This window comes from Terrapene carolina, unplaced genomic scaffold, assembly GCF_002925995.2.
Source record: "Terrapene carolina triunguis isolate 2854851 unplaced genomic scaffold, T_m_triunguis-2.0 Scaffold66, whole genome shotgun sequence".
Taxonomy (NCBI): domain Eukaryota; kingdom Metazoa; phylum Chordata; order Testudines; family Emydidae; genus Terrapene; species Terrapene triunguis.
In genome coordinates, this window is record NW_020664417.1 from 76,634,181 (window position 1) to 76,662,109 (window position 27,929).

The 27,929-nt window shown below is 37.0% G+C and overlaps 1 protein-coding gene across 2 annotated transcripts in view; it reads left to right on the plus strand.

The window, feature by feature from the left end:
• Positions 1-26,752, plus strand: part of RAB28 (RAB28, member RAS oncogene family) — an 88,801-nt gene extending 62,049 nt beyond the window's left edge. The window contains exons 5-8 of one of the 2 annotated variants that reach the window (XM_024202211.3): positions 14,421-14,524; positions 16,938-17,015; positions 24,345-24,445; positions 25,813-25,894. In XM_024202211.3, coding sequence (XP_024057979.2) covers positions 14,421-14,524; positions 16,938-17,015; positions 24,345-24,440 — 278 coding nt within the window. In that variant the 3' untranslated portion in view covers positions 24,441-24,445; positions 25,813-25,894. Of the gene's footprint in view, positions 1-14,420; positions 14,525-16,937; positions 17,016-24,344; positions 24,446-25,812 lie in introns of both variants that reach the window. The other variant, XM_024202212.3, reaches the window with a different exon arrangement.
• Positions 26,753-27,929: the final 1,177 nt, after the last annotated feature.

Consider the following 27,929-nt stretch of genomic DNA (forward strand, 5'->3'; position numbering starts at 1 on the left):
ATTGGTTTGATATCTAAAGATAAGAAGTGTGATATGAGGGGGGTTTGTGTGTGTAGGAGAGGGGTTTTTGTGTGTATAGGAGTTGTTCACATGAGCAGTTCATATCGGAGAATCCATGGAATGTGTTGTTCTGAGATTTGCTCTTAATGCATTCGTTTCAAGTGGGCATATATTAATAAATTGGTATGTAAGGATAAAATTTCTCTATCACATCAAGTCCTATTTTATGTTACTTTTGTGCACAGATGCCTACAAGACTCTTGGCATGATGTTTGTGTTTCATTATAGCAACAGTTACAGCAGCTGCAGCCTTTTCAAAGGGGACACTTTTCTGTTTGGGATATGCCTATATTTACATGCCAGTATCTAAACCTTAGACCAGAAATATTTATCTTTAAATATTTAATTAATTCTTCATATTAATTTAATAGTGAGATAATTCCAGGAGTCTGGATAAAGTCACCCTTGAACTCTGAGGCTGAAATCCTGTGTTGAAGTTAGTGAGAGTTTTACCATCGACTGCGGGGATTTGGGAGAAGTATGACTTCACCACTAGACACTTATGAGTTGAAAATAGTGCTTTGTGTTATTGTAAAGACAATTTCCCTTAAGTTTTCTGTAAAATCCTGAGATCCTGTGAAGTTATTAAATTCTAATGATCTTTATATAGATAATATACAGACAAATAATTATTTCTAGATTAACTAAAAATTAATGAATTTTTCATAGTAAAATTCATTAATAGGACATGCTGCTTACTAGCATTTAACTTGTAATGAATATACCTATTCGTTGGGCAAGTAAATTCAACTATATTGTTTTAGATGCATCCAAATTGGGGAAAATGTAGAGAGAGATGTTGAAAGAGAAGCTGATCCATCCTTTCAGAGTAGCAGCCGTGTTAGTCTGTATCCGCAAAAAGAACAGGAGTACTTGTGGCACCTTAGAGACTAACAAATTTATTAGAGCATAAGCTTTCGTGGGCTACAACCCACTTCTTCGGATGCATATTGAGTGAAACATATCGAGGAGATATATAGTGTGTATATATAGTGTGTATATGTATCTCCTCGATATGTTTCACTCAATATGCATCCGAAGAAGTGGGTTATAGCCCACGAAAGCTTATGCTCTAATAAATTTGTTAGTCTCTAAGGTGCCACAAGTACTCCTGTTCTTGATCCATCCTTGGCTCATTTATAGATATATTGGACTAGCACCATCTTCTGATTGTTTAGTACATTACATCTTTCATGCCTTTGACTAGAGCTGAAAGAACTCTACAGGAAAATATTCATTCAGTTTGGGTTTCAGTAACCTTAGTACCTTAATATATTTTTCTTCGTGTGAGCTACACTGTTTATAAAATAGCTAAATATTGGATATACATTATTAGCTTTTGCATTGGTTTTATTGTAGTAACTGTAAATTCTGTATTTCATTATATTGTTTAATTTATGCAGTACAGAGTAGCCTCTAATGTCAGTTCTTACAAAGAAACATTGCTTTTTGCACCAAATAATGTCTTTATTAATTGTTTATCAGTATGTCATTAGTAGATTAACCAAATTAATTTAAACTCATCCATGGTGTCTGTGATATTTGAAATATATTTTCACTGTAGATTACAGAGGATTCTGATATTTTTTCTGCCAGTCATCTGTGTTTCAAGGCACATGGTGATGGTATTAAATAGGGAGCAAGCACAGTAAAGTTTTGGGAACAGCTACTAAGTCTCTTCATTCTAGAGGAAAATACTTTTTCTTGAATTTATATTTACTGGAAAAGAGCATTTATTGTCCAAATAGGTTAATTTGAATTAAATTGAAAGAATGAAGTGCAATCATCATGGAATTAAACACCAATTTAAAAGGTTTTAAAACCAGCATTTCTGTAAAGTAAATCCTCCCCTCCACATCACTCAAAGAGTGGGCAGGGGTGGCGTGGGCGGAGTTACTGTAATTGGATACCCACCAACACATCCTATAAAATTTGGGTATCTTGGATTTGCTGTTTTGTTTTGTTTCATTTAAATATGGCATAGAAAATTGTTTTACTGACCTTGACATTTATACTGCGGTAATCACTGTGGCATCGTGAATGATTTATATAATTATACAAATCCAGCAAAAAAAGGTTAGTCTTGGGTTTTCTTCTTTCATCACCAGCACAGGTCATGTTTTCTTTCTTTCTTTCTTCCCTCCCCGCATATAGTTACGTTTAAAACTTAGTTATACATATATTGATGTTTGAGACGGAAGTAACAGTTTTAATTTATGCAACTAACTTCCATTGGTCAAGTGCCTTCATCACAAAATAACCAATAATCAGTATTTACTGATTGGCACCGTGGTGCGAATCTGAACACAGGTGCCAAGGAGTCAGTGGCAGGAAGGATAGTATGTTGGACAGAGCAACAGACTTGGACTCAGGAGAACAGAATTCAGTTCCTGCCTCAATGAGAGACTTTCTGTGTGACCGTGAACAAGATACTTCATCTACCCTATACCTCATTTTCCAATTTGTGAAATGAGGCTATCACTTCCTTACCTTGCAGGGGTGTTGTGAGGAAAAAATCTTGTTAATAATTGTGAAGCACTCAGATACTCTGGTGATGAGGGCAATGTAAGTACCCGGATATCCTTGAGATTAAGCTAAAGCATACAAAGGCGACATTGCTTCTGAATGAGATTGTCCACACAACAGTTTAATATACTTTAACTTCATATCTTTAATTAATTTGTCTTTACTTTCTTGAATGTCCCTGCATTAATAAGCTCTTAGTCACGCTAGGAATTGAGGGGCTCAATGGCTGGCGATGGGACAAACCAAAATCAACAGAAAGCTTTAAGCTTGAATTCTTGTCTCCTTCTCCCTCACTCCCTCAGAAAAGTGAAGGATAGATCATTGTTCCTGTGATATGTTTGAAATTAAAATATATTTCAATTTAACTCAATTGATCTGTCTAATTAATACTGTCTTCTTTTTTGAACATCATCCTTGTTTCTTAAAGCATTTGTGTAAGTGATAGGATTAAGAACTAAAGATGTGTCTGACATGAAGGCAAAGCAAAACACAAAAGAGATCAAGTTCAAATTATCTGTATAGACTTAGTCTGTTCAGTTAATGACTCTCTGGTGCCTGTAAAATTTTGTGCCAAGAATGTATCAAAAATGAAATAAGAGGGAAATGTCCAGTTGAGAAAAATATCTTTCATCTACACTATGTAATGTTCTCTCTTTCAGTGCGTCTAAGTAAATTGTTATATAAACTTCTTGTATCTTTTTATTTTAGTTTTGAAAACAAATTTAAGCATATTCTTTTCTCCCTTTTAGAATTACTTTCTTTTGCATTTTATCCCCTTAAAAATGCTAAGAAGGTTGTTTGCAAGCAATATCAACATATTTCCTTAAAATAAATATTTCCTGAGGTACCAAACATTTGACACACATGTTGGCATGTCCATACTAAAGCCCGCTTGCCAAGGGTGAAAGTAATATGAAACACTTACCGGTACAGGAGTCCGACTCCAGGCCCACGGAAGGGTTGGGGCCTTGAGCAGAATGGGGCGGGGCTGGGGGACAGCCTCCCCCAGCCAGCCCATCCATGCTGCCTGGCCCGTGCCGCCTGGGGCTCCGGCGGCGATTTAAAAGGGCCCAGGGCTCCGGACGCTGTTGTGGTAGCAGTGGTGGTGGCCAGGAGCCCCGGGCCCTTTTAAATTGCCATCCCCGGGGCAGCTCTAGGGTTACCATACGTCCAGATTTTCCCGAACATGTCCGGCTTTTTGGGCCTCAAATCCCTGTCCGGGGGGAATTGCCAAAAAGCCGAACGTGTCTGGGAAAATACTAGTCCCCTGCTTACCTTAGAGCGGCTCCGGCAGGCTGCGAGCTGCAGGCTGATTCCCCCGCGGCGGCGGCTGCTGCTGCTCCCCCCAGACACCTCAGCTCTGTGTAGCTGAAGAGCCGAGCTGCCCGAGCACTACCGGCTTTACGGTTTGCCGGGCAGCCCCCAGACCTCCAGACCCTGCGCCCCTGGCCGGGGCTTCCCCTCCCGGGCTCTGGCTGTGCTGGGGAAGTGCCCGGCCGGGGGCGCAGGGTCTGGAGGTCTGGGGGCTGCCCGGCAAACTGTGAAGCCGGTAGCGCTCGGGCAGCTGTTTCGCGTGACTGGGAGGGAGGAGGGGGAATGCGGGGCGCTCAGGGGAGGGGGCAGAGTTGGGGCGGGGACTTTGGGGAAGGGGTGGAGTTGGGGCGGGGAACTGGCGGAGTTGGTGCGGGGAAGGGGCAGGGCCAGGGCCCCATGGAGTGTCCTCTTTTTTTAATTTTTAAATATGGTAACCCTAGGCAGCTGCCTCTTTCGCTCCCCCAACCCCCAGCTGTAGGCAGCCCTGCCGGTATAGTCTCTACCAGCAGGGCCGCCGACGGGGGCAAAAGGGGCAGTGACGTTAAAGCACTGCTGCGGCAGCACTTTAATGTTGGCTGCGTACGGGCCGGTACCGGCTTCTTACCGGTACACCGTACCGGCCTACTTTCACCCCTGCTGCTCGCAGATATCCTCCAGAGATTTACACAGTTGGCTTGTTGCTTCTCATTGGAATCTGCTCTTACTATTTGACTGATGCTGAATTTAAATCCTGGAAGCACTGTATTTTTCAATATTGTGTTGTTGCTAATAATGTGCAAGAACTAATATATTTGTTGAAGCCTTAATGAGAAAAGAATGCTGGCATTTCTTAAATAATAATCTGTTTAAATATGACTTGACAGTTCTTATTAAATCTGATTATTTTCCTTTCAGAAGATTAATCTCTAGATTAAAACCATTACAATGAACATAAAAAATACAATAAAGGAAAACTTGCCCCATTATGTTTAACTTTGGCTGGTTCATGTCTTAGAAACAACTATTAGGCCCATTGCGTGAATGATCTAATACGTACGTGTACATATGTTGCCAAGCTGATTTACTGTGTGCTTCATTCTAAGAAACCCCCACCACAGATCCAAAACCTTGGTGCACATTACTTGTCTTAGAAGCAAGAGTAATCTTCATAGTTTTTATATGCATATGCTGGTGCTATGCTCAGGAGGTGTATCTACAAAAGGAAGTCTGTGCACAAAACCATGCAGAATACCCTTTTGAAGCTCCTGTTATCAAGCCTTTCTGGTTTTAGAGGAGCCAGGACTGTGATGAAAAATTTCCACCTTATATTCCCTCTAGTAGGCATAATTTTTCTTGTGCCTATGTCTAGCACTCTGCCTGAATTTGGTCCTTGGTTTAAAAAGAGTTAAAATTATAAAATGAGCTGTTTTTCTTCAATTGTTCTGAAATGCATATTTTTTATACCGGTGATTTCCTACAAAGGATAAAGCTTTAAAAATATATTGTGTAGATTACTGGAGTTTTTGAGCTATCAATTTCCGGTATTCTGTAAAAAATAATTTTTAGATATTTTCATGGTTTTGTAGGAGAAAGAGGCAAAGTAATAGCTCTTCTAAAATGCTAAAATATGGCACTAGCTATTATTACTCTGCCTTAACAATTCTTCTAATATGGTATCTGATTTGTTACTATGTCCTCATAAAGAAGCATCAGCATTAGAGTGTATATGACAGTGAGAAAGTAAACACATGCTTGCAATCAAATTAATGTATTTCATCTGTCTTCAACTAATAACAATCTGTCATGCTATCTATCTGAGCAGGGGCATAAACAGTTTATTTTGTGTTTGGAATAACTTCCTGGAGGTAGTTAATGTGACATGTAGTTTGTCTGAAATGAGTATAACCAGATCAACACTCTAGATGTTTTCTTGATAACCTAAAAAATTACTGAGAAAATCTGTACTGGAACTATATTTATATTTCACTTTCAGCTTCCTTAAGTCAGACGGGTGGTATACGTTTCACCAGGACTTCACTGAAAGTGTGTTCTTTTCTTGGCATCTGATACAGTTTTAGTGTGAGAAAAGGATTACAAGCATTAATAGAAATTTAAGTATAAAAGGTTGCAGTTCCCATTCTGACACTAAGGTTCCATTGTTTATCTTGTAAAGGAGAGTGCATTATATTGATGCTAATTTACAAGTGTCAAGTCAAAGCTAGTTTTTTAAAAGCAGTGTCTCTCTCTGTAGGTGATACACAGTATATAGCAGTAATGAGAAGAAATGATCTAATACTGAAATAATGCAGCTAGGTGATTGATTAATGCATATGACTCCTGCATATGTCGTGTTTACCCTTTTATCTAAATATCATAGATAAGTTTTGTTTTTTAAATGAAAACTTATGTTTAACCAGAAAATGGCAATGTACTCAGCCTGAAAATCTTACATAATACATCTCCTCTATCTGGCGCATCCAAATAGTTGTTAAATTTAAGGGCTAATTAGTAGCTCCCGGACTTAGCTGGGGAGCAATAGGGCATAGAGTAATAGATTCAGGCAGAAGAGAGCTATAACTTTGGGGTGCTGGGAAATACAAGGGGAGGAACCAGATAGCACTAGTGGCCTAGAAGGGACTGTATCTGGCTAGGACTTTGGGCCCTGCCAGTCAGCAGCCTGGTAGGACATTGCTAAAGAGCATGCCAGCTAGACCTATTAAACAGGTGCAGTAAATCCTGTTGCCCAGCATATATCTCCTAATACCCCAGTGGCATCATGCCTTAAGGCATGATATATTAAAGCACTTCTGCTATGGTGGTGCCCCTTCTCCTTCTCCCTAGTGCATTAATACCTAAGCACAACAAAACATGAACCTTAAGTATCTGAGGTGAAGTTAAAATGACTGTAGTGTTTGAACTACATTGTTTCCTCATACAAACCAGTATGAAGACAATTCACTTCATCACTTTATTGTGTGATTGAGTTAAGATGCTCGAGTTAAAAATTTCTAGTGAAAAAGGCTATCTGACGCTATAGTAAGCAAATAAGATGAAAAAGAAAAAATATTATATACTGGCCATTTAGATAGTGACCCAGGAGTATTTTAGAAGAGAAAATATGTACATAATATTAAGCACATGTAAATGAAATTAATAAATTATTAGTGCATTTTACTTGTCATGTCTGTGTGGGCTAATTGTGATAGCTCATTGTTTATACTTTGTGTAATTTTATAACTTGTATGAACAGCCGCAAATACTTTGCAGAAAGATTTATATTTCATTTTCCACAACATACTCTGTAAAAGAATATACTTATAAGCAGGGCTATAGATTAATAAGAATGTTTATTCATAACTTAAACTACCCTTAATTACAGTTAAATATGAAATTGTGAAATTGTCCATTTTAATGATAAAATCAGATAGTTGTAAATGCATGTACTATATAGTGCATACTTATATGCCAAATAATGTAACATTGATATGTGAAAGTTTAAGCATAAATATGAGAATTGTCTATTAATGATGGATGCCCTCAAATACAGTTAGCACAACTGTACATTTTTAAATTAAAGGGGTATCAGATTTAGACTGGGGAAGCCCTTGTGAAATTACCTTTACAGATCAAATGTGTTAATGTATATGGTTTTAAAAAAATGGGTAGCCTAGCAATTAGTGGTAGATACAATACCTTGACATAAGCATAGTTCAGGTTCTCTATATGGCAGTGGTGCCATATACGTTAGATGAATAGTCTGGAGATCCATGAGAAATCCCAGCAAACCATTAAACACACACATACACTGGTCTTACCTAATATGCATAGTGCCTGATCCTCTCCACTGCTCCCACCACCCAACACAAGCATCATGGCTGTTTCCTGAGCTGCCTTTAGATTGCCTTGTGAGCTCTATGCTCCTGTTCCCTACACTGTTGTGTGGCATTTATGCAGAATTGTAACCCTGCCCTGCCCCGCCCCTAATCCAGCAAACTCTCATATTCCCTGTGGAGTTCTGGGTGGTGTTGGTGCAGAATGCTGGCAGCCACATGGTGAGTGGAGATTACTACTATATGTAGCTACTTTTCCATCTGTGTGGGCCTTTGAACTGTATTTCTGCATAATTGCTTCTCTCTCTGTGGCATAGGGCCATTTGAAAGTATGTGTAATTATTGGTTTTTGTAGCTTTTGTGAGTTGTTACTGTTATTCTCAGAACTTGTCATTTATCAGCCGTGAGATGGCTGACTATTTTTGAAATATCTTTACCATAACATATAGTATTTTACTGATTGCCCAATAAAACATCTTTTGGCACTTATTGACCTGTCACAGTAGTTACCAGCTTTATTACAGCTCTATATAGTAAGTTACATTAAACATGTTTTATTACTAAGTCTTATTTTGATACAATAAACATGTCCCTACTGGGACTTGGTGTCAGGTTTTTATTTGTTGAAATCAACTTCTGCTAAGCTAGTAAAATTAGTCCCTGCTTTATTTTTTGAAATCAATGCACTAGAGCTAATTAAACTGTTTTGTTTATTAGATTTTTGCATGTTTACAGTGGATTGGAATGTAAATGAAAGACAGTTGGTAAGTGGTCTGCTGCAAGTTTTTTTTTTATTTTCGTATATCGGGGTTGCCACCTAAATGGTGCAAATGAAATGAGTTTAGGATCAGTTTAGTTTCTGGTGTCCACATCCCAAAGCTATGACTGATTTTAGTGCAGCTGGAAGCTTGTGCTTGGGAGAGGCTCAAGGCAGAAATAGCAGAAGCATTCGATCAAGACTGAGGCGCTCTGGAGGTTGCACAGGTCTTTTTGCATTTCATCTGACATTTACCAGTGTTTGCCTGTACCAATGCACCTTGGTTTAACCTAGTTATAGAAAAGTACCGTGGCTTATTCCTAATTGCACTAATAAAGCTATGCTGTGATGACTGAGAACATATTCTGTTTTCTTGTTTTTGCTCAGTATTTTTCATACTCTTGTGTGATACATACTATACGTATAATATCATATTCTCTACTCTGCTTTCTTTTACTTTCTGAGGTTCTGCATTGCTTTTCAGCCTTTTCACTGCAAATAAATGTGACAAACAGCAGTATTTTGGAGGAAGACTTAGATGTTGTTCATCACTTACAACCCAAAGTTCTGATCTTCTCAAGTGTGCCAAGTTAAGTAGCATCAATAGAGATCAGAACTAACACAGCTACCCTCTGATAAAAGGAAGCCTAGGTGTTTCAGGAAGTGGTATTGGTAATTTAGCAGTTGTTACTTTTCATTCTGAATCATTTCTGAGCCAATATCTTCACCATGATAAGGGAGCCTAACTAGCCAGTCATCTGCTCTGTTCCTGTTGCTATTAATTCAAAGAAAGATACACTCTCAAGATAAAGAATTCTGGGCCAAATTCTGGCTGAAGCTTGCTCACAGATTATAGCGGACCTCCAAATGGGTACCTACATCCAATAGACTGCAAAAGTAGTGTTAATATACATCCCTTATTCAGGTCAAGACCAGCCCTGTGCGTAACCCATTTATGCATTCTGTTCCTGTCAACTATAACTTGAAAAGATATTTAAACAAAAGTCTGTTTACTTGGTTTTGTAAGTCCATATGCCATCTGATTTAATCAGAACCAGAGTTTCGCATTCCTCGAAATGCAGATATAGTGTTATTTATTCTAGCAGGTTTTTAGTTGAAACTTTGGACTGAATCGCTCTTATACAGCAGGTAAGCCATTCCTTGTGTGCGAATAACATGGCTTTTGCACAGCAAAATATCATCTTTGTATATGAAAATTCAGAAGTATTGCTTGAATTCCATCTTCCTATTATAAATTTTAAGAAATTATCTGTCTGAAAGTACTTTTAGTTCATCTATCACTGTATGATGTAGTAGCAAGCAAGCATAGTTATTCCCCCAAATAGGAAATATTTCACAGCAGGCACTTAGGAATAATGGTTTCCAATATGGCGGGGCACTTCTTCCATCATGCTGAGTAGTAACACATAAAAGGAGTTTTGAAGACAAAAATAAAAACATAAAAATGTAGGGTTGAAAGGGACCTTGAAAGGTCATCAAGTCCAGTCTCCTGCACTGAGGCAGAACCAAGTAAACCTAGATCATTCCTCACAGGTGTGTTTGTCCAACCTGTTCTTAAAAACCTCCAATGACAGAGATTCCACAACTTCCCTTGGAAGCCTATTCCAGAACTTAATGACCTGTATAGTTAGAAAGATTTTCCTAATACCTAACCTAAATCGCCTTTGCTGCAGATTAAGCCCATTACTTCTTGTCTTGCTTTCAGGGGACATGGAGAACAGTTGATCACAGTCCTCCTTATAACAGCCCTTAACATATTTGAAGACTGTATTCAGGTTTCCCCTCAGTCTTCTTTTCTCCAGATGAAATGTGCCCAGTTTTTTAATCTTTCCTCATAGGTCAGGTTTTCTAAACCTTTGATCATTTTTGTTGCTCTCCTCTGGACTCTCTCTAGTTTGTCCACATCTTTCCTAAAGTGTAGCCCTCAGACGTGAACATGGTACTCAAGCTGAGGCCTCACCTTCACCAAGTAGAGCAAGACTTTTATCTCCCATGTCTTAGATACGACATTCCTGTTAATGCACCCCAGAATTATTAGTCTGTTTCAAAATTGCATCTGACTGTTGACTCATATTCAATTTCTGATCCACTATAACTCCTAGATCTCTTCAGCGGTATGACCACCTACCTACTTATTCCACATTTTCTAGTTATGCATTTGATTTTTTCCTTCTGAAGAATAGTACTTTGCACCTGCCTTTATGGAATTTCATCTTGTTGATTTCACACCAATTCTCCAGTTTGTCTAGGGTATTTTCAATTCCAAGCTTGTCCTCCAAAGTGCTTGCAACCCCTCCCAGCTTGGTGTCATCTGCAGATTTTGTAAGAGTACTCTCCAGTCCACTATCCAAGTCATTAATAAACATATTGACTAGTACCAGCACACATCTTATTGTAATTTCATTTAGACCACATTTCTTTAGTTTGCTTATGAGAATGTCATAATGGACCGTGTCAAAAGTCTTACTAAAATAAAGGTATAACATGTCTGCTGCTTCCCCCCCGCCCCCCATCCAGTAGGCTATCCTGTGCTTGGTACTGACTAGAAAATTGTCCGTATCATGAGAGAACAGGTTATTTCTACTTACAGAATCACTGACTGCCACAATACATTCTTAAATAACTTGTTGTGGAATCAAATCACTTGTAGAGAGAATGTAATTTTGGTTGTTAATGTAACAATCTTATTTCTTCAGTACTTTTCAACTGGTGGGCATAGAATGAGACAGTAAATGAGCAAATAGTTAGTTACGGGTAAGCCTCCATGAACAGTGTGGAATGCATCACAGATTAAAACTGTCCTTGTTAGTTACCACAAACTCTTCTCTGGCTTCAGGGATCCATTTCCCACCCCCCTCCTCTCACCGCGGAGACATGGCCACCATCTAATCTTGTCTCTTAACTTGTCACTGAATGTGTTCCAGTTCGGTGCTATCTTCTTCCTGCTTCAATAATTTCATTTAAGTGACTTTGGATACACTTACTCAGTGTTTTAGCAACCTGGATTAAATGTATGGATTAGCCAACCTTCACAGCTATGGATGATAGTGTCATGTTACCCACTAGGTTCATAAAATGGAAAAAAAAGAAATTCAATACATGAGAGAGAGAACCAAAGATGTAGAGAATCAAATTGTGTTCTCTGTTAGACATACAAGCATATCCCTTTCCTTCTTCTTTTCCATGTTCTTCCTCTGTTAACCTTCCTCTTTCTCATTTGTCTGAGATGTAGTTTATATTGTTCTATTTTTCGTTCTGGGCACAAAGCCACATGGCATTTAAACCTTCAGATCAAGCCACCTACAGTACCATTCTTATACTGAAATAAAGTTTTATGCAGATAGTATGTTACATACTTACCCTAAAAGCTGCATTGGCTTTCACATAGTTTCAGCATGGATTTTAAGGTGGTGGTGAAGAGGGACTACTTGTGTGCTTAAAGTTAGGCCTGTGCTTAAGAACCATGCTGGATCAAGGCCTTCGACCCCTTACCCAGTACCTTACATTTCCTGATGAAATTAAGTAAAAACCAATATAGAAGTACCTTGCTGAACTGAGGCCTAAATGACCTTGGCTTGGCTACCTGAAGAAACGTCTCTCTGATGGATACCATGGCAGTTCCAATCAGTGGAGCTGCTTGAACTGAGCTCTCCTGGTTTAAAAGGGAGAAGGGGCTGCTGCAGGGCAATTTTTGTGAGGGGGCTGCCACTGACTTTGGAATTTCTTCCCTTAGACCAACAGATCCTGAATTTGTCAAAGCATGCTGTGGCACTTCTCTATTCTCTAATATTTTTGGGGGGAGAGAGAGGTGTCACTCCTCTGGGAGTCACTGGTAGGTTTAAATGGCATCAGTGGCAGAGTCAATGTATTAAGCAAATTTATCTTGTGTGTTCAGTATTTGTACAGGTGCATAGCATTTGGATATGCACTTTTAATAATATAATAAATATAATAAAATAAAATTGGAGGCTGGGCTGGGCTGAGGCCTCTCTAAAAATTGGGCCCATTAAGGTTGAATTAAAAAAAAACAAAATCCTTTCCTCCTCTCAAATAGTTCTCCACCAGGTGTGGTGGTGTAGTTCCCTCCCACACAGCTATGTTACATCTAAAATGTGAAGACTAAAAATAGTGAAAGAAAATATTCTATATTTTCCATCTAAAAGATTTCTTGGCACAAGCCACCTTATGTAGTAGATGTTCTTTTCAAGAGGAAAAAAAAAAAGCAGTTGCTTTATTAGCTGTACACGTGGTTTTTTTTTTAATTGGTTATTGACTTAATTTGAGACTTAACTGTATTTGTTCTTTCTATTTTTTGTTAAATAAGTATTCTAGCTTCAATATTATGATAAACCAGTACTATAAACATTACTGTTAATAGTTTAGTATTTTAGTCCTACACAAATTAATGCCTGTGGTAATGGATGATTTTAGGCCTGTTCTTATAAACAAGGCCTTAGTGATGTGTAAGGAAAAGCAACATGTGGCAAAAAGCTCCACATTTACCAAGGTAAGCTGTATAAATGGGGTATAGGAATCTCCTGTTAGATCAAAAATCTTGCAGAAAAAAATCTCCAGAGTCTACAAATTAAAGACCTCCAATATCATTTTTAAATAAAGCCTTTTATGTAGTATGAGAAATTTTTTTCAGTTGATAGTCAAATGACAGTATTATGCAGACTTACTAGATTTGCAAATTTACAAGTTTTTACAAGTCAGTTGGGTCCCTTCCTCAGGAAATCAGTTTAAGTTTTTTTTTCCTGTATTGACTCAAAGAGCCTAGTTGTCTTTAAATCCTTGTGAATATATTTGCCTTATAATTCAACGGCATTGAGTCAAAACCCTTATAGGGACTGTAATGCAATAAAAAGAGAAACTTTTCAATATAGCTTCCAGTTATCCTAGGATCAGATTTGGAGAAATTGGAATGTACACAATAAAATCTGTACAAGACTTGAGTTCCATGTTGTGTTTTAAGCACCCAGTGCATTTCAATGAAACATATTGTTTAACAGCTTTGCTCTACTTCCAATGGGATGGGAAAAATGAAAATAATGCACCCCACTCTTAAAATATGTATTTTTATGTTATTTAATACAGCTTTCTGAAGTATATCTTTGTAGAATTGAAAACTTCACTTTCATGTCAATATTTATTCAGGTTTCAGAGTGGTAGCCGTGTTAGTCTGTATCAGGAAAAAGAACGAGGAATACTTGTGGAACCTTAGAGACTAACACATTTATTTGGGCATAAGCTTTCGTGGGCTAAAACCCACTTCATCAGATACATGCAGTGGAAAATACAATAGGAAGATATATATGCATGCATCTGATGAAGTGGGTTTTAGCCCATGAAAGCTTACGACCAAACAAATTTGTTAATATTTATTGAGTGTGATTTTAGTGGATTTTAATGTAACAGATATTTTTGCTGTACCACTTTGTATTAACATTCTTTATAACTCATTTACATTTTTAATTTGGAAGCAAACTATATGGAAGCAGAGATGTATCTCTAAACTTTACCTTTATTTTGCAACAGTATTTGAATAACATTAGGATTTTCATAGTGTATCACATTTGCGTGCAGAACATTTGGGGCTTAGTTTTACCCTCAGACTCACGTACATGGCTCCTAATAGAGACAATGGGAGCTGCATGTATGCGCCTGAGCATGGAATTTGGCCTTTATTTTTAAATGAGTTTATTGCATTTCACAGTTCAATTTTTATTGTAATTTATTTTTACATGTACACACAGAAATTTCAAGTAATGGGTTATTTTTCCTTTAGCAAATAATTATAAAAACAAAAGGTTTTCATTTGTATGAAGGAAAGATTGTATCTGTTGTAAGCATTTTCAAGGAATAACTGCTGAGACCGGTATCTAAATAAATGGGCTCCATTATAATAATTTCTCCTTTGAACCTTTTTATAGTTGATTTGGAGCACATGCGAACAGTGAAAACTGACAAACACCAACGATTTTGCCAGGAAAATGGTTTCAGTAGCCATTTTGTGTCAGCCAAGACAGGCGATTCTGTAAGTAAGACAAATCAAATAATTATTATTTTTTTAGAAAACTATAACTCTGGAATGTGATGTGGTAAGTTCACTGCACTACAACTATCAAGCTATCCAGAACTTCAGTCACTGCAGAGTGCACCTGCTTGCCTAGCGGAGTAGATCATCGGTATAGTATGTTATAATTATGCTTTGTTAATTACAGTGACGTCTCATCTGCTTTGAAATTCTACATATTGGCTCTAATCTATAAATTGTTTGAGATCTGGCTACCTTGCACACTGCCTCTTTGTCTTCTATGCATAGCATGACAGCTGTGATGAGCTGAATCGCTCTTTGCTGCCAGTCTAGTCTCTAGGAGTATTGTCTTGAAGTCTGGAGACAGTATTTTCAGTAGAGGATCCCTAGCCAACGGATACACTCCCTCTGGTGGTACATTGAAGCTTAATTTACTGATCTTTGGAACACAGTTAAAAATGCATTTTTGATTCATTATTTGACCGTGAACCATAATCGGGCTAGTGTGGTTGGTTAGATGAGACAGGAAGAACTTTTGTGCAAACTATAACAGGCAATTTAAATAAACATGGTGTTGTGTTTAACTTTTGTTACACATCTTGATATTATGGCAATGGGCATGAAAAGCCGTAAAAACAATCTCACTATCTCCTTAGTGGAAGTCGTCATATTTAATAAATGATTTACTACCCTGGCTAGATCATTAAATAATAAATAATAATAAAATAAACAATAAAAATAATTTTTAATGTACAAAATGAATTGTTTTAAAAATGGAGTAATCAAATATTGTGGTTTAAGATTCTTATTCAAAGAACATAAAATTATAATAAAATTCAAAAATTAATCTTATAGGTTTGTGATAGAGGTTATTAAGTTATGACTATCAACATTTCTGTTATAAACACAGATTATCAGGGGTTTCTAAATTGGCCATAAAACCTGGTTCTCATAAAATTTTGCTCCAAGCACTTTGTCAGATTTAGTTAATTTTTTTAAATGTAACTTTTTGTTTTAGAACAAACAAAACTAAACATTTTGCAATTTTAATGTCATACTCACTATAGTAGGTACATTCTATAATATGTTCTTTTTTCAAATAGGCAGCATTTCCTTTTCAAACTGATTTGATACATTGTCAGTGATGAGCAAATTAACAGGTTTTTTTTTGTAATTGATATAGTTAATGTTGAAATCTGTGAAAGAGCCTTTCTAGTTTTCTTTTTCACTGATCCCCAAATTTATGGAAGTGTTTCATAGAGTTTCTTTGAGTTTTTTAACTTGCTGGCCAGAAACATACGGATACTTGAACATAAAAGAATACATTACACGGAAGTATCTACTTCTCTTGTGAGCAGCTACTTATAATGTTAAAGTGAAAGCTTCTACTCCATTCTTAAATCTTCCGGGTGAGTGTATTCAGTCTAAAAGAGTTCAGTATTACCCATTTTAATGCCAGTGTAGATATGGACTGGCTGAAATATTTTAACTAATTCTTTTGCTACTGTCCCACAGTAGAACAGAGGACTTTCCAAATCTCCTAGAATCCAATCCTTCTGGGAGCTGTGCTGGGAACTGGTGGTAGATATCCATAGAGCATTGCAAATTAAATGGTTTAGATCAGGGATCTCTTGTTGCAGGGCAAAAGTGCAAGGACTTTTAAATCAACTCAGTGTGGATGTGATTCGGTTCTTTAACTGGTTGTATCCAACCAATTCAAGGACAAAAGATGTAATCTTGTAGCATAGGCACAGCCCAAGTGTTTGTCTAGGGAAAATTTAACTTTTTAAAAGGGGTTTTATGCAACGTGTCCATCTTGTTTTATTGTCCAAGTCGGATTCAGTGCCAGGCTGCCACATATTATAAATGCCCCGCATGTTGTTAATGAGATAATGCTATTTCTTAAAAGCCATTATGGATTTAAGACACTGTCCTGCAAACACTTACACATGTGCCTAACTTTAAGTGGGGAACTAATCACATGCAGGATAGGGGCCCCAGTGGTGTATATGCTAAACCCTATTGTTCTGAGGTACAGAAACCCACATTTCTGCTGCACAATACACTGGTAGATATTTTTCAAGCAAACATTAGTGAATACCCGTATTCATATTTGCAACACTAACCATCATATTTGAAAGGGGTTTTGTATAAGTGCTTGTTTAAACTTTAGTCTCTGGAGACAAAGTAGAAGTGTTGCCTAACAATCCAGCATGCTGTTCATTCCCTTATATCATTGCTGAATTATTTTAAACAGCATTGAATTTACCAGATGAAGTTATTTTCAGATCTGTTTTGCACAGGTCATATTTTTGCATATCTCATTGTTTACAGTTCAGGAAAGGTTTGATGTATTTAAAAGTAACTTGAGGATGTCTGTTTTTAATCATTTACGCTCTATTTTTTTATGTAGGTCTTCCTGTGTTTTCAGAGAATTACTGCTGACATCCTTGGCATCAAATTAAACAAAGCAGAAATGGAACAATCACAGGTGATTGTCCTGCATACCTTGCTTTTATTAGATATTTTCTTGGTGTTTAAAAAAAATCTGAATACAAATGAATAATAAATTTTCCTTCAAGGTAAGTTGCATCCCATTTGTGCTTGAGTCAGTTGTATGCTTCTATTACAGCCTTCCATATATGTTCATTCCTTATATATGTGTAGTTTAAAAACATTTTAAACTTACAAAATTTGTGTCCTACTAAATTAGAAAAAAAAAAAATTCAAAAGCTTTTTCTGGTTAAAAATAACATAACTATATTATATACATTCAAGTGTGTGTTTATATACCTATATATAGTTTTATTGTATTTTTAAATTATGGTGCCTGACACACTAATTGCATTTAAAGTGTGCTCAGTACTTTACATGGTACAAAAATGTACAGTTCCAGTCCTCAAAAACACAAGTCAGAACACACTGAGAAATCCAAAAGCAGGAACAAACTTGGAGGGTTTAATTAGATATAGGTATATAGTTATAGATATATATAGAAACGGAGACATTGTCAAATGTACATATGCTTTAATTAAACACTAGATATGATTATATGGCACTTATGTCCTTATTTGTAGTTCTGTACATTTTTTAATAACATTTATTTTAGAGAGTTAGAGGTTTTAAAAAAAGAAATAGAGGGTATAAATTTATATGGATATAAATGTTGCATATTTACATAATTGTAAACACTATCTTGTTAAAGTGGAAAAAGATCTTGCATGTGGTTCACATAGTCAGGAAAAAAATCCATCCATATAGTACAGTATGTTAAGGCCAGATTTTGGTTCATTCTTTGTACCCACACAACGAAGTGAGGGGGCACAAATCTTTCCTTTTTGCCTCTATGTTGACTGCCCATCCCAAAGAAGGAAAAGCAGCCTCTTCAAAGTAACTACTCCCCACCCTACACAGGTGGGTGGATGGGGAGTGGTTGGAGTTTTGGCTCCAGAGCCTCTAATGCCAATGCATTAGGCAACCCAGTTGTACTGGCACCCTAGGTAGGGTTGCCACCTGTTCAGGTTTTCCCCGGATCATCCCTTTTTTGAGGTAGCTCCGTAAGGGTGCTCAGTCTAAACTGCCAGCTGTCCCGTTTTATGTGCTCAGGATCATCCGAGGTGTCCTGGTCTTCTGTACATCAGAGGTTTCAACCCTAACCCCAGGGGACATGTGCTGTGCTACGTATAGCATAGTTTTACTGAATTCAGTAAATCATCATAGTTCCATTAATGTGACACTGATTTATATCAGGTGAGAATCAAGCCCATTATGTTCAAATGGCTGTGAAGAAATTGGTGCTTATTCCTTTATGAAGGGTTTGTGATATGCATTTTTAATTAGCTTCCTGGACGTACCAATCCCAAAAAATCTTCATTTAAAGATATTTCAGTGTTAAACTATCTCATTGCATTCAGCTTCTCTGTGTGTTAGATACCTCAGTGCTGTGTTTTGTGGCTAGTCCTATTAATTAATTACTGGTGTATTGGACACAACAGGAGAATTTTGGTGGCAAAAAAGCCCATCAAGAACTAACACTGGGTGTGTTTCACATTGGACAATTTGATCTTAGTGACATTCTCCAATCACATATGGGGGATTGTGTTCTGTTTCCTCTAGTTTCAATAGGGACTGAGGGTGAGAGAATAGATCCCAGCAACAGTTGTAAGCTTGATCTCCTAAGGAAGCCCTTGCCCACATTCCTAAATTGGTAGCTAGGGATGTGACTATGGTGACTTCTGTATGAGCACATAGAGTATCAGGATTGGAAGGGACCTCAGGAGGTCATCTAGTCCAACCCCCAGCTCAAAGCAGGACCAATCCCCAAACAGATTTTTGCCCCAGATCCCTAAATGACCCCCTCAAGGATTGAACTCACAACCCTGGGTTTAGCAGGCCAATGCTCAAACCACTGAGCTATCCGTCCCCTGACATAGTTCAGCTGCTGCAGGCCCCTTTTGGACTAAGACCATATTTAAAAAATACGACGAACATTTTGTGTCATTCTGTGTTTGTCACATGCACAATAGCATTAATTGAGAAAAAATATATTTTTTTCCATTTTTTGTCCCCAGAATAGGAAAAGCAGTTAGTTCACATTAATGAAGGAAAAGTGTTTAGGAGAAAAACGTTTAAAAGAATGTCAATCCTCTCATTAAAAACATTCCTAGTTTTTCTAAATTCCATTTTAAAAAAATAATTTCCCTTTCAGGTTGACTGTGTGCGCAAACATCCACCCCAAAAGGATTTTACACACACAGTTTCATAAACCCCTGAAAATAAGGATTAAAATACAGAGTTTAACTTTTATAGTATCATGATGTTATGAGATTATAATACATATATTTTTAGTTTACTTCTTATACTCAAAGCAGTCTCTTCTAGCAGTTCAAGGGGCTGCACTGTTGGCCACTGTTGAGTTACTAGTTATTTAAAAAAAATCAAAAAAATTCAGTACAATATGTTTATTAAAAATTTACCCTTTTATGAACAGCGTGCTCTCTAGTTTGCTTAAATATACAATAAATCTATTTTCTAATCATATAATAAGAAAAGAAGTCTTTCCCTAAGGCAATATTTACAATCTGTGTTGAAATATATAGCTAGAAATTTTTAACAATAGAAGAGCAAAATATATTGTGCAGTACACACCCAACAAGCAAAGGAGAACAGCGATGAAAAACTTTTGTTTGTATGCTACACAAAAATAGAAAAGATCAGAACAATGTCCTTTTGTCTTTACATATAATATATATATATATAGAGAGAGAGAGAGAGAGATGCGTGCTATTTGCTTTTCTTCGGCCTGGTCTACACTGGGGGGCGGAAATCGATCTAAGCTACGTGAATAACGTAGCTGAAGTCGACGTACTTAGATCTACTTACTGTGGTGTCTTCACTGCGGTAAGTTGATGGCTGACACTCTCTGGTTGACTCCTCCTGCGCCTCTCGCCCTGGTGGAGTACCAGAGTCTATGGGAGAGCGCTCGGTGGTCGATTTATTGCATCTACATTAGACGTGATACATCGACCCCTGCTGGATCGATCGTTGCCCATCGATCCAGCGGGTAATGTAGACAAGCCCTAAGTTGCATAATGATTTGTGTATAAATAATACTTTAGATTGGAAATCAGTTATTCTTTAACTCTACAACATTGAAACATCATTCTTATCTCAGATCTGCACACAGCAGTGCCAAAAGCAGCAATATATTCATGCTTTTTTGATAGTCTAGGTGTGAATTCACTTTGTCTAGAACTATTAAATAGATCGTAAACCATTGCAAATTAAAAAGAGGATATGAGAAATGAGCCAAATATTATATAAAATGTTGTAGATTTCTAAAATAAGCCCATCAGATATTCTGAAGACCTGTACATAATGCAAAACCATGAATGCATAGTTTGCTATATTCGACCTATATCAACCTTACAAAGGCCTTTTCCCACCTCAGTATTATATTTATGGTTTGTAATTCTTCTGGCCAATTCATTGGAACTTATAGTTTCAGACAAAGATGGTTTATAATGTAAATTTCAGCTACTTTTCTTATCTATTATATTCGGAAAATAAATGGCTCAACAACCTATCTTGGATTGGTCAGGCAGAACGAGGTAAATGGCAGAAGTAACAGCCTACATGAGGCTCATAACTATAAGTTAAACATTGACCATGGTCCACATACTACCTTCCAGTATGAACCCAAGGTAGAGAGGAGGCAAAGCCCTGAAGTAGATAGAGCAGCAGCTCCACTGTATTGTCCCATGATTTCAAGACATTACAAACTCTGTGGTATTATGACTTTGGGAGCAGAGTTGAAAGGTAAGAGCTCTAGAGCACTTGCTGGATCTGGCAAGGCTTCCACCTACATTGGGTCAACAGCAATTCCTGCTAATAATATAACTCTCATTGATGTTTGTTTTCTTAGATGAGCATCAGTGGGGCCCATATGAAGAAAGTAAGGAAGGAGCCTGGGGAGCTGTGTTGAGGCTAGTGCCTCCCACTGGTATCTTGAAATCTGTGGGTCTAGGAGACAGAATGCTCTGGCTGCTACACAAGATTGGAGTGGGGAAGGGACAAGCCTCAACTTTGTGTTCGCAAAAGAATTGGAAGGAAATTTCATAAGAGGAAAATTGTAGATTTCCTAGTCCCTGTACTGGAAAACTCTCATGGGGCAGTATGTGGCTTCATATTTTCTAGAAGCATGGAACTGGGCTCTTGACAGGGAGGAAGGATGATCTGGATGCTAAGGCACTGGAATGGGATTCAGGAGCTGTAGGTTCTCTTCATGGTCTACCACAGATTTCCCGTGTGACTTTGGGCAAGTCCCTTAATCTCCTTCATATCTCCATCTGTAAAATGAGTATGAAACTTCCGTATTTCACAAAAGGGTTGTGAGAATACATTCATTAAAGTTTCTGAAGCACTCCGATTCAAGCAGCATCTGGTGAAAGTTAGGTTGCCTGTATAGCAACACAGATACTACTGCTATTTGAATTTTTAAACAAAGATCAGAACTGGGTTCTATTTTTAAAAATGTGCATTGTTTTAAATACTGGAATGATGCCTTTGGAATTAGTCCAGTGAGTGGAATACCTACTTAGATACATTGCTAAAAAAGCAATAGAGTGGAACTGCTGCTTTACTATCATTCTAACTCTCACAGAAATGGAGATTATTTTTTTTAAAAATGTAATAGATCCACTCTTTGTTGTAATTGCATATATTGAGCCCAACATTGAACTCTGATAACCACCAAAAGTGAAGAATCTGTGTGTCTGAGGAACACAAACCAAAACAGAATCATGAGGTCTGAAAAGTTGTCTGAATACTTAACACGAAGTGTACACTTTACAAAAATAACATTGCTGACTTCCATGATTTTATGCACAAGAATCTCAGCTGTCATTAAAAAAAAGTTTCTTACCCTTATGATTATGGATAAAAACCTCAAAATGTGATTCCAGTGCATCCAGAAGGTAAATAAAAGCAACTTCAAATGTATTGTGTTTTTTTTTTTTTTAAATAATAGTTTCTAAGCCAGTATCATGATTTTGCAGAGCTTGACACAAGTTTTGAAGGCTTGGGTTAGCTATATAAAACACTTGTGCCATGATGGAGGGAGCTCTTGGTCCCATTAAAGTCAACAGCAAAACTTTTTTGTTGACTTTACTGGGTACAAGTGCAGCCTTTTAGAACATGGTGCCTCCTAACCAAACCCATAGTCAGTTAAAGGCCAGATAAAACAAAAGTAGATAGCTATCTACATAAGACTGGAGCTTGGAGCATGTTTTCAAGGTGAAAGAGTTCCAAAACAAAGAATTTACACATTACATCTTATTTTCAGCCCTCAAATTCCTCATTCTTTTAAAACACAAGGGGCTGTTGAAACTTAAGGAAATGGCTCCTTTACTAATTAAATGTTTTTCTTTCAATATTTTTTTACTTCCAGTCATAGTATAGAAACTGCATGAGGTACAACTTTGTTTCTGGGCATTGGCAAGAATTAACATTTTTCTAAGTAATATATGTTTTTCTCTTGAACTAAATGCCAATTTAGCATGGTAGTGCTAGTGTGCCAGCCCGCTACAATAAAGTATTTGGCATTAAGCAAGGTCTGGAATTCGGAGCACCTGCACCAAATAAACAAACTTGTGGATCTGATTGTTGATAGAAACTGGAGTCTTGGATAATACTTCCAATCTAATATAGAGATGTCCCAAAATGCACAATGTGTATGTAATGGGTGTGAAGCTAGCAAGAAAAAATGTTGCATGCTGTTTCTTCTCTTCTTATTTAGCTGAAATTCCTTTAGAAAATCCAAGTCATTTATGTTAATCAGTCTCCTGCCACAAAGTGACTTAAACAAGGGTCACTAACCTAGCTATGTTTACACAATGGGATTTAAACCAACATTTGTGGGAACAATTAATTGCTTACTGATTGCAAGGATCCTTTTTCTTCAGTCTAGCATAGAGCTTGGTATGAAGAAATTAGGTCCTGTGAGGTCAGATAACACTGTTCAATGCTGAACCCCTACTAGCGCCTTACATGGGATTTGGCAACCCTTCTCTTGATAACATCAGGCCAGAAGTCTAGTAAATCATGACTCTTGTCCACCAGATAAGATATGAAGTTGATCAATTAAAACTTAAGCAGAGTACTTCAGCAGCTAATAAATCTAAACACTCTACTGTCTAGTTCAATTACTATTGCTTGTTTTACATATATGCTTTATTTACAGAGGTTATCTTCAGCAAACAATGTTTATATATTCATGTCCATATTAAATGATGTTTCCTTTAGAAATACAAAATTGTTTCCCCCCATTTGTGCCTCACTTGTAACAAACATATATTTTAATTATGTAAGAACTGAAATATTAGGAGAGTAGATGCAGTCCATATAATTGCTGTCGTAGGTTCCCCCTGCTATTTTGCATTACTGTTTGATTTGTTTATTTATATTTTTCTCCTGTAAGCATAAATATTTTTTATTCTGAAGACTCTTTAATTAATTTTTTTTATAAAGGGTAAGAGAGGTTTGGGAAGAGGATTGATTGTTTTTGCTAAAAGCAAATATTTGGCAAAGAACATTGAAGGAATTTTTTTATTAAGCCTGGGTGAAATCTTCATTTGGAGTCATTGGAATTCAACCATAAAATGCAGATATGCACATCCCCTCTACTTTTCCTTTTGCAAGTTGTATGTCCCAGTCACTTCACTGAAAGATTGCTTCAGCAAAACTTGCAAGTGATTAAGAACAGTTGGCAAGTAAAACATGTACTAACTGAAAGCATTTGGATGTGAGGTTTTATGTTTATCATTTTGGAATTGTACTACAATTATGTAGTGGGAATGATGCATGCATATCTTTAATACAATTGTTATAATTGTGAATAGAAGTGGATCTATGTAGCATTTACATTGATTGGAGGCAAAGAAAGAGTCTGTCCTCTTTCTCCCCTTCCTCCCCCTATTTTTTTCCGATCCCTTTTCATGTCTGAGTTGCAAAACATTTTTATTGGTTGCATAAACTGATTATTTTGTGTTGGTTGTGGGAGAGGGCATGATTGATGAAGAAACTGAGCAGCTACTCCAACTCCAGCTATAAAACTTTCTGCTAGGCATATCTCTGTCTCTTATTCAGCACGGGGCCTGGAAAGAAATGCATTTTTGTTTTGGTTAATTGTTTTTGCTTTTGTGCTGTCATTTGTGTCATTCATTCCTTCTTTTCAGCTATTGATCTGTCTCTCCATTTTCTTCTTTTTGTTTTTCATTCTCCTCCTTGCTATTTGTCCATTATATTGACATGTGGTTGACAGCATGTTGTCAGGGCAGAACTAGTGAAGTATCCTGAAGAAGATAACCAACACTACAGCACTGCCAACTGTCAGAGTAAAATCTGTTCAGTGCAATAGTTCAGGTATCATGGTAAAAATCAATGTGTTTTTTATTACTTTGCTTTTCCATGAAGTAGTAAGTATGACAATGAATACCACTCTGAAATGTTCTGTACTGTATGTCTCTTAACAGTGAAGCTATGTTGTATATCTCTTCACAACATTTACACAGATTAAATCAAATTTCAAAGACTGATTAATTCCTAGCAGCTCTGTAATAATATCATGCATTAATATTTTGGGGACAGTTTTCAAAGCTGGGTAGTCAAATTGACACACAGCAGCACAAAATGAACACCTGATTCCTTATTTGAGCACTACACGTGGAATTGGGTCCTCTAGATTTGTTGTCCAGATTTGAAAACTGGGTACGCTCATTTCATGTTTATGTCCTAACTGGTTACATGTCGTCAATAGTAATCCAAAAATGTAGCTTATGAGCCAGTTAAAATGGGATGAAGTTCAAAAGTTAAAGTTTTAGGTAGTTCATTAGTGGTTTGGTAGAAGTTATTACTAATGGCAAACATGTTGATAGCAAACTGAAACTGATTTTGTACAGATATAATCTCGGATAAAATGCTCATGTGGTTTGAATCTTTAGTGTACAAATACAGAATGAGATCCGTTTAGAAATTCTTTGTAAAGTACAAGGGTTACACAACATACAAAATGCACCAAAGAACCCCCCATCAAAAGTTTATTACATTTTTAATTAATAGATTGACTAATAGATGTGTGAAGTACATAATATGGGAGATATCTAGATTTTATATTTGTTTTGCTCCTTAAATTTTCTGCCTATTACAACTTTGCTGAAATGTCATTTTGTTAACTCAGAATTTTATTTTGGTTTTCAATTTCCTATGAGGGCAGCAAAAGTGAAAAATTTCCATTTCATGCTAACAATATATACCAAATAATTTCCAGTTAAACAATAGACTGTTATTCAAAAATACCACATACAGTATTCTTATTAAACAGATACTGTTTTATTATCCACCATCAACACTTAATACAAAAAACTTGTCTCATGAAAGAAAATACTGTTTAATGATTGTAAAGCGAGTTATGTTAATACATACATCAGCCTTACAAAATTGTCATGAAAACTTAGCAACCAAGGCACACTTTTTCCATCTAGTACCAAGAAATCAATATTTAGAATGAGAATGAACACCTAGACAAGTCTTTCTGCATAATTTCCAGTAAAAGAGTACTACAGTATATGTCTGTTCGTACTGATTCTTTATTAGCACAAACATATTTCATAGTAACACATCTGTGTTCTAGGGTTCATTAAAATAATTGCCATGTTAAATGTTTTTAGTAACACTTTGAACAATATCTGCTTCTGATATCTTGATAATCGCTGTGTTTTCTTTTATGACAGAGGGTGGTGAAGGCAGATATTGTAAACTACAGTCAAGAGCCTGTGGCAAGAACTGTTAACCCTCCTAGAAGCTCAATGTGTGCAATTCAGTGAACATATTTTTCTTTGTGTTGATACCGTTGGCAGCCTTTCTTCCCTTGAACAGGCCTAGAGGTTGCCAGGAACTTTGTTTGAACAGTGACCATCACTGTAGTGCAGTTAGAGGTTTCGAAAACTTGCTATGCCATTGTGTGTTGAAAAGCAGCAGGCATTTTGTTTTATTGGCCTAGATTCAAACAGTGGACCACACACTTTGAAAAATTAAGATATATTTCTGAATTATATTCCCATAAAGCAGTGTAACTGTGTATACATATGCCCTACTATCTTTTTGATTGATGTTGCGGTAAAATTGGATTAGAATTCCTGTATTCAAAATACTTTTAAAGGCATTACTGCTGTAAGGTATTTTGCCAAGGCATTTTGTCTTTTTTTCCTGTGATCTAAACTGACACTCAGCAAAATGTAACTTGGAGAAGCTATTGTCAGATTAGCATTTGAACCAGTAATATATTTTATGTAAGAATAATTTGGAAGATATTCCATTGTTATATAGTGCAAAAATGTATAAACTGTATCTAATGAGAAACAGTCCTTGAAATAAAGCTATAATAAGAACATACTTTTTTTTTTTTTTAGGACCCAAATTGTCCCCATTGCTACTTGCAAGATGCCAGTAATGAATATTAGTGTACCATATCAATGTCCTTTCTTGTGTTAGATGCAATGCATGTATGTGTTCATGAATTTGGATGAACCTCAATCAGCAGTTTGGACTGTTTATGATGAGCGATGTATTCAGCATGCATTAGAAACTGTTAATGAATCAATTAGGATCAGTCATTTTCAGTTGGTTCATAACCCCAGGAATGTTATGCTCCTTGGCAGGATGGGCTGGATTGGGTTTGGCGTGGCACTTTTTTCTTTCCCTATAACCCAATCTCAACAGCAATTCTTGCCAATACAGTTTAGAGTAAAAGCCACAAATAAAAAGTTAAGTCACTCAGTCTTATCCTCTCTGTGACCAACAAATTTCTTCTCTGCTCCAATGAATATTTCTTATTTCTGGAGAGTCTCTTTCAGACATAGTGTGCTCTGGGGCACATCTGAATGGGAAGCCCAAGAAAGAGGTGAGATTTAAGACAGACTGCTTGGTTTCAGCAGAGAGGAGTAGATCGAGTCTTTCTTAGCCTTCTAAAGGTGGGGAAAGCCAGTAGGACTGGCAGGGGAATCTTGTTTAATGTCACAGGGAGAATAAGATGAGAGAGAAGGTGGGAAGGTAATTGGAGAGGAAATGAGACAAGTAATGGGAGTGGACAATCCCAGTGCTTTGCAACCAGTGTGTGAAAGATGAGATTCCAAAAGAGAGTTACAAATGGCACGAATGTGGGTCTGGTGTGTTTGTTATTTGGCTTTTTTTTAGGGCTCACTATTATTTTGAAACAGATCAATATGCAGTGTGAATGGTAGCTTTAACTGAGTGGTAGAAAATGAAAAAGGGCTGTGATTTATTATTTCTGAGTGCGCACAAGGGTGCTAGGCACTTCACAGAAACAAGCTGAGGCCAGTCCTCGCCTTAAAGAGTACACAACCGAACAGGCAGATTTTCAACATAAGCATGCTCTATTTAGGGTCAAGTTGAATAGAGATTGTTTATTTTCTGGGCTGGAGAGGGGTAGGTTGGGCAGCTCAGTCCTGTTTCCCCCAACAAATGTACATTTGAGGTTGTACCATCGTACTATGATGTGGATGCTGAAAGGAGCTTTTGTTGAATTGTCCCCTTTTCAAAAATATTAGGTTTGCTTTAAATCATGGTCTATCTAGTTATTAACCCCGTAACTGCTGGATTTCCATATCACTTGCTGTTCAATTAAGGAAGGAGGAAGAATGGTCATATGGCTGAAGCACAAGACTGGGAACCAGGAGATCTGGCTTTAATTCACAGTCTACCACAAACATTCTGTGTGGCCTTGGATAAGTTTTTGGTGTTTCATTTGTTGAATTAATTTATCATTTTGTGCTGCTGTTTCCTATCTGTAAAGTGGGATTAATATTTCAAAGTGGCTACTTCGTATTCC